This window comes from Pan paniscus, chromosome 3, assembly GCF_029289425.2.
Source record: "Pan paniscus chromosome 3, NHGRI_mPanPan1-v2.0_pri, whole genome shotgun sequence".
NCBI classification, from domain to species: Eukaryota; Metazoa; Chordata; class Mammalia; order Primates; family Hominidae; genus Pan; species Pan paniscus.
The window spans coordinates 16774251-16789157 of record NC_073252.2 but is presented as its reverse complement, the minus strand read 5'-3'; the positions used below and the strand labels follow the sequence as shown (position 1 = coordinate 16789157).

The following is a 14907-nucleotide window of genomic DNA, read 5'->3' as shown; positions in this document are numbered from 1 at the left end:
GGGGTGAGGGTTAATGACATAATAATTTAAGGTGCATACTCCAGGGATAGACATAGACTAGGCATTCTGTAGATATTATTAAGTTATGACTCAACAAATATTTGAGTATACCTAATACCGTGTTAAATAAAAAGAAAAGTAAAATATAGCTTGCCGTAGATAAGAGGTGAACAAGGTCACAAGAAAGGAAAATTTCTAATGCAAATATAAACACTGGGATGTGCAAAGATTCACGATAAGTGCTATAGAAGCAAAAGAGTCCCTTGCAGGATAGGATGGTCGGAGACAGAGGTGGGGTTTGAGCTGGACCTTGGAGGACCTTAAATGGTCCAGATGGTGTGACTTAGTGTGGGCGACTGGTTCGCAACAAGTAAAGGAGCTCTCTCCAGGACATAACTCAACTATTTCACTGGGCATATTGTTTAGTTGATCTGATACCTTTTTAATGCAAAACTTTCTCAATAAAGGAAGCAGTGAATTGAACATGCTCTGCCTCAAGCTCTTTATCCTATTATGGAGACGTAACAAGTCATTTGCAGCCACCTTCTTGGAATAGTACCGATTTAGTTCAAGGGTCAACAAACTTTCTGTGAAGGACAAGATAGTGAGTATTTTTTAATTTGTGGGCTGTCCAACTACTGAGCTTTGCTGTAGCACAAAAGCAGCTATAGACAGTAAGTAAGCACGGATATTTAGTCCACAGGTCGTAGTTTGCCAAATCCTAGTTAAGATGACTGGGAAAGAGGAGAGAAGGCCTTTTAAAAGCGAAAAAAAAAAAAAAAAACACAAGCAAAGGTCTGAGCAACGCGTTGACCTAGCAACTCTGAAGAGACCGACATACAAAGAGTAGAGGGTTCAAGGCCATAGGATGTCACACAAAAGAGATGGAATTAAAATGTTGATGGTAGACGGAGCCTAGATTGGGAGATAATCAAATACTGCTTTGTAGTTCACAGCCAACTCTGACAAGCACCACCTGTTCCTGAGATTCGGGCAATGAGATGCCCCAGAAGAATGGGTATGAGTGTGTAGTGAAAAGAATCAAATTTCTCCAGGAGAGCTGTCAGATGAAAAGCAAAACAAGAGCAAAACACTGCACTGTCTACATTTGTTAGGCCCTCTGTTAATATGAAAAGGCAGGAATCCTGGGACTGAGCTAAGAGCTTCCTGCCTGGCCAGGACATACATATGCATTGTGCAAAGCATTTTGCATGCAGGAGACAATCATTTATTCATCAAATGAACAAATTCATCACTTCAGAGCACACAGGACCATGCCTGATTTGTCTGTCATTAACAAATGACTCCTTGCTATAAATCTGGCCAAGCTATCTATTATCCATCCATCCATCCATCCATCCACTCATCCATCCACTCATTCATCAAGTTCCTGTTGTGATTACAAAATTTCATACCAAAGGGTCAGTGTTGGGGCCAGAATCTCCGGAAAAAAGAGGTCAGAAGCATAGGAGAGCAAGCTCAACCTAAAACATTCACTAAATCTGCAAAAAGGTGTCCTTGGAACTTTGCCAGGATGAATGATGGCTTTCTTAGGGATCCTATCTGGACTTGACAGGGACACCATGTTTATGGGTTTTATATTCAAAGAGGGATCTCGGGCCTTGCTGATCCCTTCCCTTTCCACAGCGTCCTGGGATTCCTCATGGTATTCTTCACTCCGGTACTACCCCAGGAAGAGACCAAACAAAAGTGCAAGCCTGCATGCAGGCTGCTGCAGATGTTGCAAACATGTTGTCTTTGGCCTTTCTTTTTAGGCAAAGGGAAAAAGTCCAGTGGGCACTTTGTAGCTGTCCTGACTGTGCAGATTAGTTTTTTCAACATCAAAGGACCATGTGTTATTATGCTCAGTTCTATAATGTGCATTTGACTGGTGTTTTTTTATGTGTATGTGGAGTGGGGTAATGAGGAAAAGGCATATATCTTGTAACCTGGCTCATACTTATTACAAACAGGGGACTCTTCCTAGAGTCGATGGATGGGGCTATAGAGGATTCAACAACCACCAGAAATTTTGTACAAAATTTGAAAGACAGGCTGCATAGCCTTCACCAGATTCTCTTGAGGGTCTCAGACCTCAGAGAGGGTAGGAACGGCAGCTCCCAACGGATTTGACTAGCAACTAAGGGAACCCACTCCCCAAACCTGCTTCCTGATTTCATTTCATAATGCCCCAGGCCTTTGCTGTTGCCAAGATGCACTGGCTTACTGCCAAAGAAGACAGGCTCTTATCTGAGTTAGTTCTGCCACCTACAGCACAGAGCCCAGCAAAGCCATTGCATCTTTGCAGCAGAGAAGAAGCCTCATTTGCATACATGAATAAGGGGAGGGCTGCCTCTCCAGCCCCGGACTCTCCACTGGAAGAAAAATGACTTTGGGGATTCTCAATTAGCATTCAGAGATGCAAGCTCCTTTGGGGTGGGTTACAGCGATGGGAAGATATTTTTACATTAAAGGGAAAGGGATAAATTTTGAGGATTAGCACCTGAAAAAGAAATGTTGCTGAAAACCCAGAGAGGAAAGTCACTGCAGAAAAGGAAAAGACAATGAGCTCATGCGTCCTCACAATAAGTGTAACTCTCCCATTTTATAGCATGCCCAATGCTGATAGTCCTTTCTAGGTCCAAACAGGTCACCCCCACCATCTACCTTGTCGTACAATGAAAAATACTTGCTTTGGAAGAATGTGATTTCCTAAGACAGGATAGTTTTATTAATATACTTAAAGCATTCTTAAGGATTCCCTCTAAGGGGAGAGATTGTGTTATTCTCATTTTTGTGTCCCCAGCACCAAGCAGAATGCTTGATACTTAGGAGGAAGCTCAATAAATGTTTGTTGATGTAAAGTAATAGAAATGTAGTTTGTATTGCAACCTATGCATGCTTGCTAATATATAATTAGTAATATCTACAGATTATTAAATAGTCATGCATTAGACATATTAACTCAAATTCTCACAACAGTATATAAGATGGGTATTGTTTTGCAGGTGAAACTGAAACCCAGTGTTTTTAAATAACTTACCCAAGGATGCATATCTAGTGACAGTCAAAATCCATACCTAGGCTGGGCGTGGTGGCTCACGCCTGTAATCCCAGCACTTTGGGAGGTTGAGGCGGGCAGATCATGAGGTCAGGAGATTGAGACCATCCTGGACACATAGTGAAATCCCGTCTCTACTAAAAAAAATACAAAAAATTAGTTGGGCGTGGTGGCGGGCACCTGTAGTCTCAGCTACTTAGGAGGCTGAGGCAGGAGAATGGTGTGAACCCAGGAGGCAGAGCTTGCAGTGAGCCAAGATCACACCACTGCACTCCAGCCTGGGCGACAGAGCGAGACTCTGTCTCAAAAAATAAATAAATAAAATAAATAAATAAATAAATAATCCATACCTAGACTTCTTAGCTTGTAAAACCATGTTTGTTCCACTCCACCCATGTATTTTATCTCCAGCGTAAGCTCATTTACAATGAGTGGTAAATGAACCAAATGAAAATAATTTGAAAATGTTGAAAAGATTTTTAACTGTTTTAAATACTAAAAAAAAACCTCTAAAATGTTTCCTAGTCTTTAGGATTTCTCTGAAGCTTTTCTTACCATTCTTGCCTAATAATAGATGCAGTGGTACTTCTTTGAGGGATAACCCACTCTTAAATCTACTTGCATAGATGATTGTGGAATCTTTCACTCCTTTTGGTCTGGTGAGCATTGATGGCTTGGAAAGGCAATGAAGTAGTCTGTAACTTACACTTTGATTTGTAGCAAAGCATCTTTTTTACAATTTTCATTTTAGATTCAGGAAGTACATGTGCAAGTTTGTTACATGTGCATGTTATGTGATGCTGAGGTTTGGGCTTCTATTGACACCGTCACTCAAATAGTGAACACGGTACCTGATAGGTAGTTTTTCAACCCTCCCTCCTGCTTTTGGAGTGCCCAGTGTCATTGTTCCCATCTTTGTGCCCATATGTACCCAATGTTCAGCTCTCTTTTATAAGTGAGAATATGCAGTATTTGGTTTTCTGGTTTTGTGTTCAGTCACTTAGGATAATGGACTCCAGCTGCATCCATGTTACTACAAAGAACATGATTTTGTACTTTTTTATGGCTGTGTAGTATTCTATGGTGAATGTGTACCACATTTTCTTTATCCAATCCACCACTGATGGGCACTTGGGTTGATTCCACGTCTTCGCTATTGTGAGTGGTACTGCAATGAACATATGAGTAAAGGTGTCCTTTTGGTAGAAGGATTTATCTTCATTTGGGGATATACCCTGTAGTGGGATCAGCAAGGAATTCTTAACAGAGTAATGCACACAGAGTCTTCATAATGTTGGAATATGGAGTTAACTCTGTAGTAATCTTGCATTTTTCACAGGTTTTTCCATATTAACACTTTAGATTTCAAAAAGGACATCAAAGTAAGCAAGATTGAAGATCCAGCATTACTAACCCAGGTCTCATTACTTTACAGCCTGGTTTATTAGGGTTGGTGTCTTGGCCCCTGTGATGTGCATATTCCTTGTGTTGTTCAGGCTTTAATCTTATTGTCTTCCAGATAAATTACAAACGAAAGAAAAGTGCAGCTGGCCCTTAAATGGGGTGAGTGGTTTAAGCAAGCTTAGGCCAGTAATAGGTACAAACAACTGAAGAACCTTTCTAGGTAAACATAATTATCATGCTTAGACTTAAGAAGGAAGGAAGAGAACATGAGACAGTTGGTGGAAGTGAGAAAAGGATGGATTTAGAACTGGACACCACTGGGGATTTGTGCAAGTCTTGCTGTCTCTATTATCTGTTCGAAAGCCCTGGATATATAGGTTAGTGGACCTCAAATTCTAGTCGTGTTTGTCAGCATTATGTGAGGGCATAGGGATACAAAAGTGTGATTCCTTTTCTTACCTATTATAAGGGTCACTCCTATAACAAAAGACAAGTTAACAGGAGAAAAGTATAACATATTTATTGAATCGAAGTTTTACATGACACAGGAGCCTTGAGAATGAAGACCCAAAGATACAAGAAAAATGATTCATTTTTATGTTTAGGCTCAATGAGGAATGCACAACTGTGTTGGACTGTGATTGGACAAAGAGAGTATGACCTAATGGGAATAACTGAATAGGGAAACGCAGCAAGGCCTGTCTGTTCAGATTCTTCTTTGTCTCTCCGCTCAGCATTCCTTCCTCCTGGGTATGGGACAGGATCCTTGCTGGAATGGGGGTCTTATGACCTACTTCCAAAGCAGGTCACCGAATTTCTTTATGGTCAGCTCTTACACAGAAAGGCAGGGAAAAGTTAGAATAATATGTTTAGATTTTACGTCTACCTTTGGCGGGGATAGGTTCTGGTTTCTATGACCTTCCTTGGGGAAGAGGCATTCTAGTTTCTATGGCTTGCTGTGGGGGAGAATGAGGGATGGCAGAGTAGGGCAGGAGAAAGTAAAAGACAAACTTTGCTTTATACAGAGGCCTTCACTTGGGGGTATCATTTTCTGAGCCCCAACAGGGGTATACAGATTTGGAACCCCACCTCAAGACCCAATGAAACAGAAGTGGCATAGCCCTGAAATCTGAATTTTTAACAGTCAGCCCATTTGACTCTGATGGAAGTGTTTCTTAGATCACACTTCGAGAAACGTCAGCATAGGAAGATCCTCCAGACTTTCTAAGAATCACTCTTTAAATGCATCTATTCGTTTGAGTTAAACTAGGAACACAGAGATAAAAGGCGTAGTCTCAGCCTTGGAAGAATTCATGGCCTAGTGGTAAAGGCAGACTTAGAAGCAGATGGTTTCATAGCATGAATGAGTGAGTCCATACAGCAGAAGGAGCTGGGTGCTATGGAGAACTGAAGAGAGGCACGCAGCTCAGCCTGTGTGGGGAGAGGTGCACATCTGGGAGGAAGGCTTAACAGAAGAAGTAACTATGTCTTCAAGGATGAGTGAGCATTTTCCAAGAGGAGGGGAGAGAAGAATTCCAGGTAGAGATGTGCAGTCTTCAGAGATATCAAGGCTCAGAGCTCAGAGGACCAAAAGCAGGGTGGCCTCTAGGGACATGTTCAAGATGAGGGATGGCATAAGAAGAGGGGCTAATAAGGAAGATAGGCTGATGACGCTGAAGACTGCACATCTGTCTTTCATAAAAGGTGATGCTTTTTCACAGAAGAAGGTGCATGGCCGATATTTATATCATTGTAATTGCAATAGTGATTAATGTGCAATTCCAAATTGTGGTCTCTGTCCTCATAAGTGCAGTATTCTCAATGCAGTGGTATTCTGATGAGCTTCCAATTGAGAAGGAATTCGGAAAAGTCCAAGGCAATCCTAAATGGTTTTATCTTCTTGTTTTCCTCATTAATCTTTGTCATCAGATGTCTTAGACCAAAGTAAGGCTGAAAAAATTCTAACCAAAGGAAGGAACAAGGTGGCTGTATGCAGAACCACAAAAAACCTCCCACACTGAATGAATGTTGACATATGTTCTTTACAGTATCATCATGCATACAATACAGATGAGTACGTGAATAAAAATAAAATAGTATTCATCATCTACCTTTCTAAGAGTTAAGATCAAAAAGTGCCTGTAGTTGCCACTCTGTTCTCCAGTTTAAAAGATGGATTTCACTACCAATCTGCATAAACTAGCATTGTAACTCACAGCGTGTGGTTATACAAACAAGAATAGAAACCAGAGTAGAAATCGAAGCATGCTGAAAGAAGAGGGGTTTTTTTTGTTTCTTCGTTTTTGTTTTGTTTTGTTTGTTTTTAACCAGAAAGAGTTATTTGAATTCAGAATAGAGCTACATATATCCACCCCATTGTCTGTACAGGTGTGTGTGTACACGTATATCTGTGTGTTTGTGTGTGTCTGTGTGTGTATCCGTGTGAATCACATTCAGCTGTAATATATTATAAATGATAATTAAGTAGATATAATCAAGTTTTTGCAATATTTATTTTTCCTCACATTTATATAAAGAAAATCAAAACCAGGAAAATAAAAGTATTCTCAAAGCTGTCTACTTGATTCCAGCTGTTAGCATTATTTATTGTAATTAGTGTTATAAAGTAGTGAAATGCCAATGTCTTTGAACTTCTTGCAGTTATGTGTAATATTGGAGCCAATGCAGGAACTGATGTCGAGACATAAAACTTACAACCTCAGTCCCCGAGACTGCCTGAAGACCTGCTTGTTTCAGAAGTGGCAGAGGATGGTGGCTCCACCAGGTACACCCTCATTCTTCACTCTCTCTCTAAACACGTTTTCAGAGGTGTCTTCCAGGGATGAAGTGATGTGAAAAAGAAGAAAGTGATCATTAATGTATCAGGACAAGTAGCTTATTAGGGATATTCTGACCATGGTTGTGGACATAAAGACAATGAATTTGTGACAGGCAAACATCCTTAAGAATTATCTACAGTCTCCTCACTTACCAGATTAGGACCTGCAACTCAGAGAGGTAAAATAACATGTTCAAGGTCATCAAGAAGGTCATTGGCAAAGCTGAGATCAGAGCCAGGGGTTCCTGTCTTCCAATCTAGTGGTTCTTCCACTGAGCCAGACTGCTGGCTTCTCACGGCCTAATGTTTTAGGTTTTTGTTTTTTAAGAATGACAGACATTATGAAAAGGAAGGAAGAAAGGGAAGATAAGGAAGAAGGAAAGGAGAAAAAAGAAGGGATGGAAAGAAGGAAGGAAGAAAGGAACAGATGAATGAAGGAAGAAAGGAGGAAACGATGAAGGAAAAATGAAGTTTGCTCTGTTTTTAAAGATATATTGTATCAAAAGTTCTGATCATGAAGAGAATATATAAGCAATTCCATTTCCCTCACTTCCCTAGAATGCAGTTTAGATACTATAGTCTCCTGCTGGGGTTCTGAAATTACCGATTCAAGTCATCATTAATTGTCTTCCTATCTAATATACTTTCACTCCCAGGCGTGTGTTGAGCCTCATTCATCATAAAAGCAAAATGTAGCCATTCGCTAAAAATTATTTTTATAAAAAGTAATTATTAACACAAGGCACATAGCTTTCTGAATCACAAAATATAATGGTCACCTTCGGCTGGTAATTGGCCAGGGGTTTTATGTAAAATGAATATAGCAAATTTAATCAAGTACATATTTAGAAAGCTGAGAAAATAAGTGTTATTTTATGTAGAATAGTTACATCCCCATCTTATGGGAATTTTAGACTTTTGGAATATTATTTTTCAAATATATTAAATGTGCTTAAATTGGCTTTATTTTTTCTTTTAATGCTAATAAGACTTTATGGAGAAAATGTAATCCACTCAACAAATGCTATATTTTCTAACATAGGCATATATAATTGATACATTATTCATTAATTCCTTCATTCATTCAATAATTATTTATTGAGTTTTATTAGGCTCCAGACGTGGTTCTAGCCACTGGGAGTTACAAAACTGAATAAAACATGCAAAAATATTGAATCCTTACCATAATTTTAAATGTATTATCTCCATTTTATATAGTGCACTCTGAGACTTAGGGTAGTAATTTGACACAGCCAGTCTCATGGCTAACAAATGAAGGAGGACTGTGTCACCAAAAGGTTTTTATGTCTCCAAAGTCCATCATTTTACTACCACAGCCACCTACTGGTAATGGGAATAGTCCAGAATATGGATTTTAGGTACACTTGCCCCAATTTCATGGTCAAAGTACAAATAAAAAGAGCACCAAATTTATACTCTTACGGTCAAAGAAAGAAGATACTTGTCAGGAGTGGGCCTGAGTATCTGCTGGACTTTAGAATGTCCTCCTCAACCCTTTATTCAACTCCATGACCTGGAACAGTTCTATATCCTATTCCTCTCATCCTTCAGAACACGCACCCTGAACTCGATGGAAGGAAATGATAGACCATTTGATGAAAATCTTTAAGCATAAGAGACAAAATATTTAGGGAGGATAAAAAAATAGTAGATGAGTAGAAAAGTCAAAAAGAAGTCAGGGATACTCATTGGACTAAGTGGTCTTTGAAATGAGCCTTAGAGGAAGATCCTTCCCATTGTCCACCAGAAGTGGCATAGGTGTTTTTTTGGTGTGATTTTGTCTTGCTTTGCTTTGTTTTTGAGACATGGTCTTGCTCTGTCACCCAGGCTGGACTGCAGTGGCACAATCATAGCTTACTGCAGCCTCGACTTCCGGGCTCAGGTGATTCTCACACCTCAGCCTCAAGAGTATCTGGGACCCCTGGTGCGTATCACCACACCTGGCTAATCTGTGTATATTTTGTACAGATGGGGTTCACCATGTTGCCCAAGTTGGTCTCGAATTCCTGGGCTCAAACAATCCACTTGCCTCATCCTCCCAAAATGCTAGGATTATTGCCATGAGCCATGGCACCCGGCCAGCATAGGTATTTTAAGAAAATGTTACAAGGCCCTCTTATTTGGTTCCAGTGTAGCCCTGAGTTGCCTTCTCTCCATCACAGTCAGGTCTAAAATAGAGCTGGCAAAAAGGATGCTCTTACTTGCCATTTCCAACTTATTCAGTAACTGGCAGGAGAAGGCTTCTGAAACTTTCTCATTTATGAAACAAAGATTACAATAATAGTTCCTAACTAATAGGATTTTTTGAATATAAAATAGTGCATTGGAAACATTAAGAATAGTGACAAGTATTACATAATGTTCTATACCTTATAAGTAAACAAACAAATAAATAAAGACTATTTCTCCTATCACACTTTACCTTGGGTCTCTATATTTCCATTAAAGGGTTGCCCCATCCTTCAAGTCCAAAATATTTTTCTCTGTTTCTGCATACGCCTTTCTTTAAGAGGTCTAGTTTCCCCTCAGTAATATGCTGGCTATACCATGTACTCAGACATATTTTTTTCTAGCAATTTTGGAATTAGTAGCATTTATTAAACAGCAGGGCCCAAACCATGGGTATTCCTTCTGAACTTGGGAATCCCTAAGCTCCACATCCACAGCTGATGGAACTAACTTTACTTGAGAATTTTATAAAGGTATAATAGAGGTGGGTTGCAATATGACATTTCAGCAGTAGATGCTGCTGTTGCACACTGGCTCATGAATTTGGCTATTTAAAGTTCATACTTCACTCGTACCTTGGAGGTACCCTAGGGATCCCAGGAGTCCTCTCTTTGTTTTAAAGAGAAGATACACCAGAGGAAAAAAGTTTCCCAAATTTTCTAATGGTAAAATATTTTAAATCCAATTATGAAAGTGGTACTTGCAGTTACACACCTAAAAAATATTTTTACAAAATTAAATACATATCATTAGGGAGAACGATTAAATAAAAATTATTTGATCTACACACAAAGAAAAGAGTGTCACATATTTTGTGCTAAAAACACATCTACAGTTTTCTCCTTTTATTCTTTCTAAAGCTATAAGAAATGGAAAATGTTTAAATAGTCTACTCTTCAGTTTACCAAGACAGCTTCCTTAGAGTAACCATACTGATGATTGCCTTGTTGCTTCTGCCCTAGAACTGATCCCTCTTCCCTTTTCCATATTGCAGCAGAACCCACAAGGCAACCAACAACCAAACGGAGAAAAAGGAAAAATTCCACCAGCAGCACTTCCAACAGCAGTGCTGGGAACAACGCAAACAGCACTGGCAGCAAGAAGAAGACCACAGCTGCAAACCTGAGTCTGTCCAGTCAGGTACCTGTAAGTCTCGCTTTCCTCTTAGGCCCGAAATCCTAACTGTCTGCTTCCTACTCAAAGGGCCCAAATTAAAGTCTCTTTTCATTAGAAAAAAAAAAAAATCCTGGGCAGGTTGGAGGTGGGGGAGGGATAAAAGACAGGGACAGAGGTTGGGATGGGAGGGAGGAACTCTGCCATGGAAACCTTCCCCTGCAAACTGGGAATTAGAAAGGAATATTAAGAGTCGTGCTGCAATAGGACCTGAATTAAAAAGCCATCAGAGTCACAGACAGGAGATATGTCACTTAAGGTTTAATTAAAATATCACTTAGCAGCATGCCTGGTGGCATATTAAGGCCTCTCAGCACCATCATTGGAGACCCTGTGCTCCACTGGAAACTAGCTCCCAGCGGCTCAGTCCCATATTGTAATTTGACTGGGCCTTCCCAACATGGGCGTCCCCTCTTATTTTAAGACTCAGGTAATTAACCAGCAGCCACTAAAAATGTAGCTCAGTGAAGCTCTCGCTTAGCCCATTTCATTAGCTAAGGGGGAGGATCAGCCTCTGGTTTGGTCTCAACTCTCTCGAACCCTTGGCCCCTTTCTTTCATTTCTTTATCTTGACAAAGACCATTAGGAAGGAGACTTCTTTGAATTCCAAAGCTGACAGCTGAGGGTAATCCCATATAGTGAAAACTGCACAGGAACTTTCTTCATCTTTTATTCATTCTTCTTGAATTCTGTCCCTTCTGCCTAATTCCCTCCCATCTCCTAACTCCCCAGCCCCTTATTAGACTATCTCCTTTAAGTCCTTTGCTCCTTTAAAGTGCTTCTGTTCCTTCTCTGCTGTCCCTGTCATACCACCCTATCACCAGGTGTTTGGCCATCATTCAAATCCTGAGATTTTCTTAGTGCTTCATGGATACCTTTTAGATACTCTGTTTTCCAAAGTTGCCCTATTTCTTGTTACATCCCTCAACCAGTACAATTTTACCTTTTCCGTCTTTCCCACGTTTTTCCCCCTCACCCTTCTTGCTCTCATCCTTACCCTTATTTTTCTGATCCTGCTCCATCGCTTCCATGTGCGAGTGGACCTTCGCACAGGGATTCCCCACTTACTTCCAAGTGTGTCTTTCAAATCTGCCCCCACCTACTTGTATCTACTTTCCACTGGTCAGTTCTCTTTGGCCAAAACCAACCCCATCAGTACCCTGAGGATTCCTTGGGCCATTGTTTCTCTTCTCCTGTCTCCCACAGACAGGGGGTATACTTTTCATTCCCACTGCATTAGAAAGAAGGGGTCATGGGGAGAATGACCAGCCTAAAATGGAAGGTGCCACGTTACATTTTACAAGGTTACAAATTGCAGTCTTCAAATAATGAAAACAGTCTCCAGGTGGTCCTCCACTTTCTGAGCTAGGCTTTATACCTATTACCTCTGAAGATCAGGGGGGAAAAGCCAAAAGAGGAAAATAAAGAGTCTCTTTATTAAAAAAGTATCGAGTTATGCCCACTCCTGGTGAAATTTTGAATAGAGAAAATGGCCTGATTTAGATAAATCAACTGAGAAAGTATACACAGGAGCCCATTTCTTTATCCAATCCTGGAGTTAAAGGCAGTAACATTCGTTAGTTTCCTCTAGCAAATAAAAAAAGTGCATCTCAGAGGATTCTGAAACGGTGACATAGCTACTTAAAGGCACTGTAGCTGCAAGAATCCCAATCAGTTCAACAGATGTTTTCTGAGCTCCTACTATGTGCCCACACTGCGCCAGGTACCAGCAATACCAAGGTGAAAAACAATAACAACAACAAAGCCCTGTCATTGAAGAGCTCACTGTCTAATCTAGGGATGGCAAGGACATTTTCTCTCTCCTGCCAGCCCTCAGAGTATGGTATTGAGGAGGATTCTAAGGTCTAGTCTGGGTTTGGTGGGCCATCCATTAGTGATGTCTGACATGGTTGTAGAAGTTGAGAGTAGCAGCTTATGTGTCATATGTTTTGACACATATGGTCTAGTCAGAATCATTTCAATTTCATTTGAAAGAGGATATAGCTTCTGTACTCTGTTACGCTCCTGTCTTCCAAATCAACAACTGTATTTTACTGGAGGTTACCTGTATCCAGAGGGTTTATAACAAGTAGAGACCCTTTGCATTTTGTGTGATTAAGAGCAAGGCACCGTTAGGAAATGAGAGTTGGATTTCATCACTATCTCCACACTATGCAGTTAAAGATGTTTTAATAAAGTAAAATTGTCAGATGTCACAGAGAGGCAGAAAGAACAACCAGCTTAGGAGAATGTACAAATTCATATGTGTCCTGGAGTTGAATGGACATTAAATGATAAGCGTTGGATGACTTGTGGTGACCATATCTTTTAACCCTGTCTACTGAGTTATCAACACTATTCTACTGGTTAACTAGAGATGCTACCTGCAGGCATCCACTGTCTGGTCCAAAGGCATGTGCCACTATGACCACAGCTGTGGTCTGTGTAGCTGCTGCGGCAGCGATGTGTGTGTCTGGCGAGGGCTAGGGTTTAATCCTTGGATTCTGCTTCTCACTCCATGAGCAGGGGCTAGGAGCGATCCCGAACTGCAGCCTCAACCCTGGGAGGGATGGAGACCTGTGTCATTCAACAGCAGTGACCCCTTCTGGCCAATTTAAGGAGAAGCATTGAGGGGCCCTGAAAGGAGTCACTTCCAGTCCTCCTCAGAGGTTGGTGGTCTTTGCACGGGGGATTAGTGAGAAGATGTGAAATGGGTGAGAGCTGGTGGCACCTCCGGGCTTCCAGCGAGGAGCAGAAGTTGGCCTTGTGGGGAGCTGAGGGCATATGGACCTCTCTCAGATGGCTCGCTGTTGTCTCTCGTGGACACACAGGATAGAGATGGGAAGGAAATGTACTCTCACTGCCAATGTTGGGGGGATTTTTAACAAAATGGGGGGGAAATGTTGCTAACAACCCCTAATCAGAGGCAGCCTAGAATGTGCATCATGCTTTATTTATTTTGTGTGAGAATAACAAATCAAGACTGCCAGAGCAGATAATCACTATCCTAGTCTAGAGGCTTAGAAGAACCAGTAGAAATATGCGCATAAATTTTTAAGTGGCCTTAACTGTCTGTGTGCATATGAAGCCCTTAACTTGCCATTTGTCAATTACGCACGCATACAAACACATACACACACACACACACACGCTCTCTCTTTCTCTCTCACACACACACACAACTAAGTAAGTATCTAGCTAGGGATATTTTATATAATTAGTAAAACATATGTGGCATCCCTTTGAAATTTAGTACATTTAAAAACACCTATGCCTAGACATCTTTTCCAGCTGCTCCTAGAACAAAGATTCACCGAACAGATTACAAGCCTGTGGGCTCCATTGGAAATGATTCAAACCACTATGTTCATAGTACTTTTCTTGAATGATTGTTGTTTTCTAATTCAATGAATGCATTTGGAGTGTTGAGGGCTTTTCTTTTAATATCATGCTTAAGTTGGCTGCTTTTTATTTTCCTCCTCCTCTTTCAAATTATGCTTCCTCATACCTCCCATCCTCTCTCAATGACTTTGGAGTCACGATACTAATGCAGACCCACTTGGTTGGTTAACATCCTTCTCCTGCCCTGCGACACCTTATGCATGTGTTTTCCAAGCCCTTCAAGTGTGCTGGACACAAGTCATGAAATGAGATTAACCCTCAGGTCATGCTCTGTACAACCTAGCCCTATTCTTTCCATCTCCCTTTGTTCTTGATCATAAGTGTCATCTCCTAATTGCCTATAACTCAGTGGCACTCTTTTATCCTGAACATCCCCCAACAGGTAACATTGCAGCTGCCCAGCTAACTGAATACCATTCATGCCTCTGCGGTGGCCACACTCCATCTAAAATCCTGTCATCCTTTCTGCCAGTCAGAAGGACGGTATCTACTTTGCATCTCACCTTAACAGTCTTCATGAGTCTCATTCCATGTCACTGTCATTTCTGGTTCTTCATTGCATAATAAATAAATAAATCTTGGAAGCACAGAGCTGAATATCCCCTGGCATTTTTATTGCTGGGTTTACCAAGCTCACATTTTAGGCACTTACTCCATTTGGGACATTTCTTTTTAAAATCATTTTTATCTATTCACAAGAATGATTAGTCAGAAAACATAGTTTGGAAACCTATTAATTATCTCCCCTAACTCAAGAATGGTGGGGAGCAGAAATAAA

At 40.7% G+C, this 14907-nt stretch overlaps 1 protein-coding gene across 11 annotated transcripts in view; it reads left to right on the top strand.

Moving 5' to 3' along the window:
• Nucleotides 1–14907, top strand: part of LDB2 (LIM domain binding 2) — a 397279-nt gene that overhangs the window by 379575 nt on the left and 2797 nt on the right. For 2 of the 11 annotated variants that reach the window (XM_003826806.5, XM_008952154.4), the window contains exons 6-7: nt 7127–7250; nt 10549–10700. In XM_003826806.5, coding sequence (XP_003826854.1) covers nt 7127–7250; nt 10549–10700 — 276 coding nt within the window. Of the gene's footprint in view, nt 1–7126; nt 7251–10548; nt 10701–13253; nt 13395–14907 lie in introns of those variants that run through there. The other 9 variants (XM_008952150.4, XM_008952155.4, XM_063603733.1 and 6 more) reach the window with 7 other exon arrangements.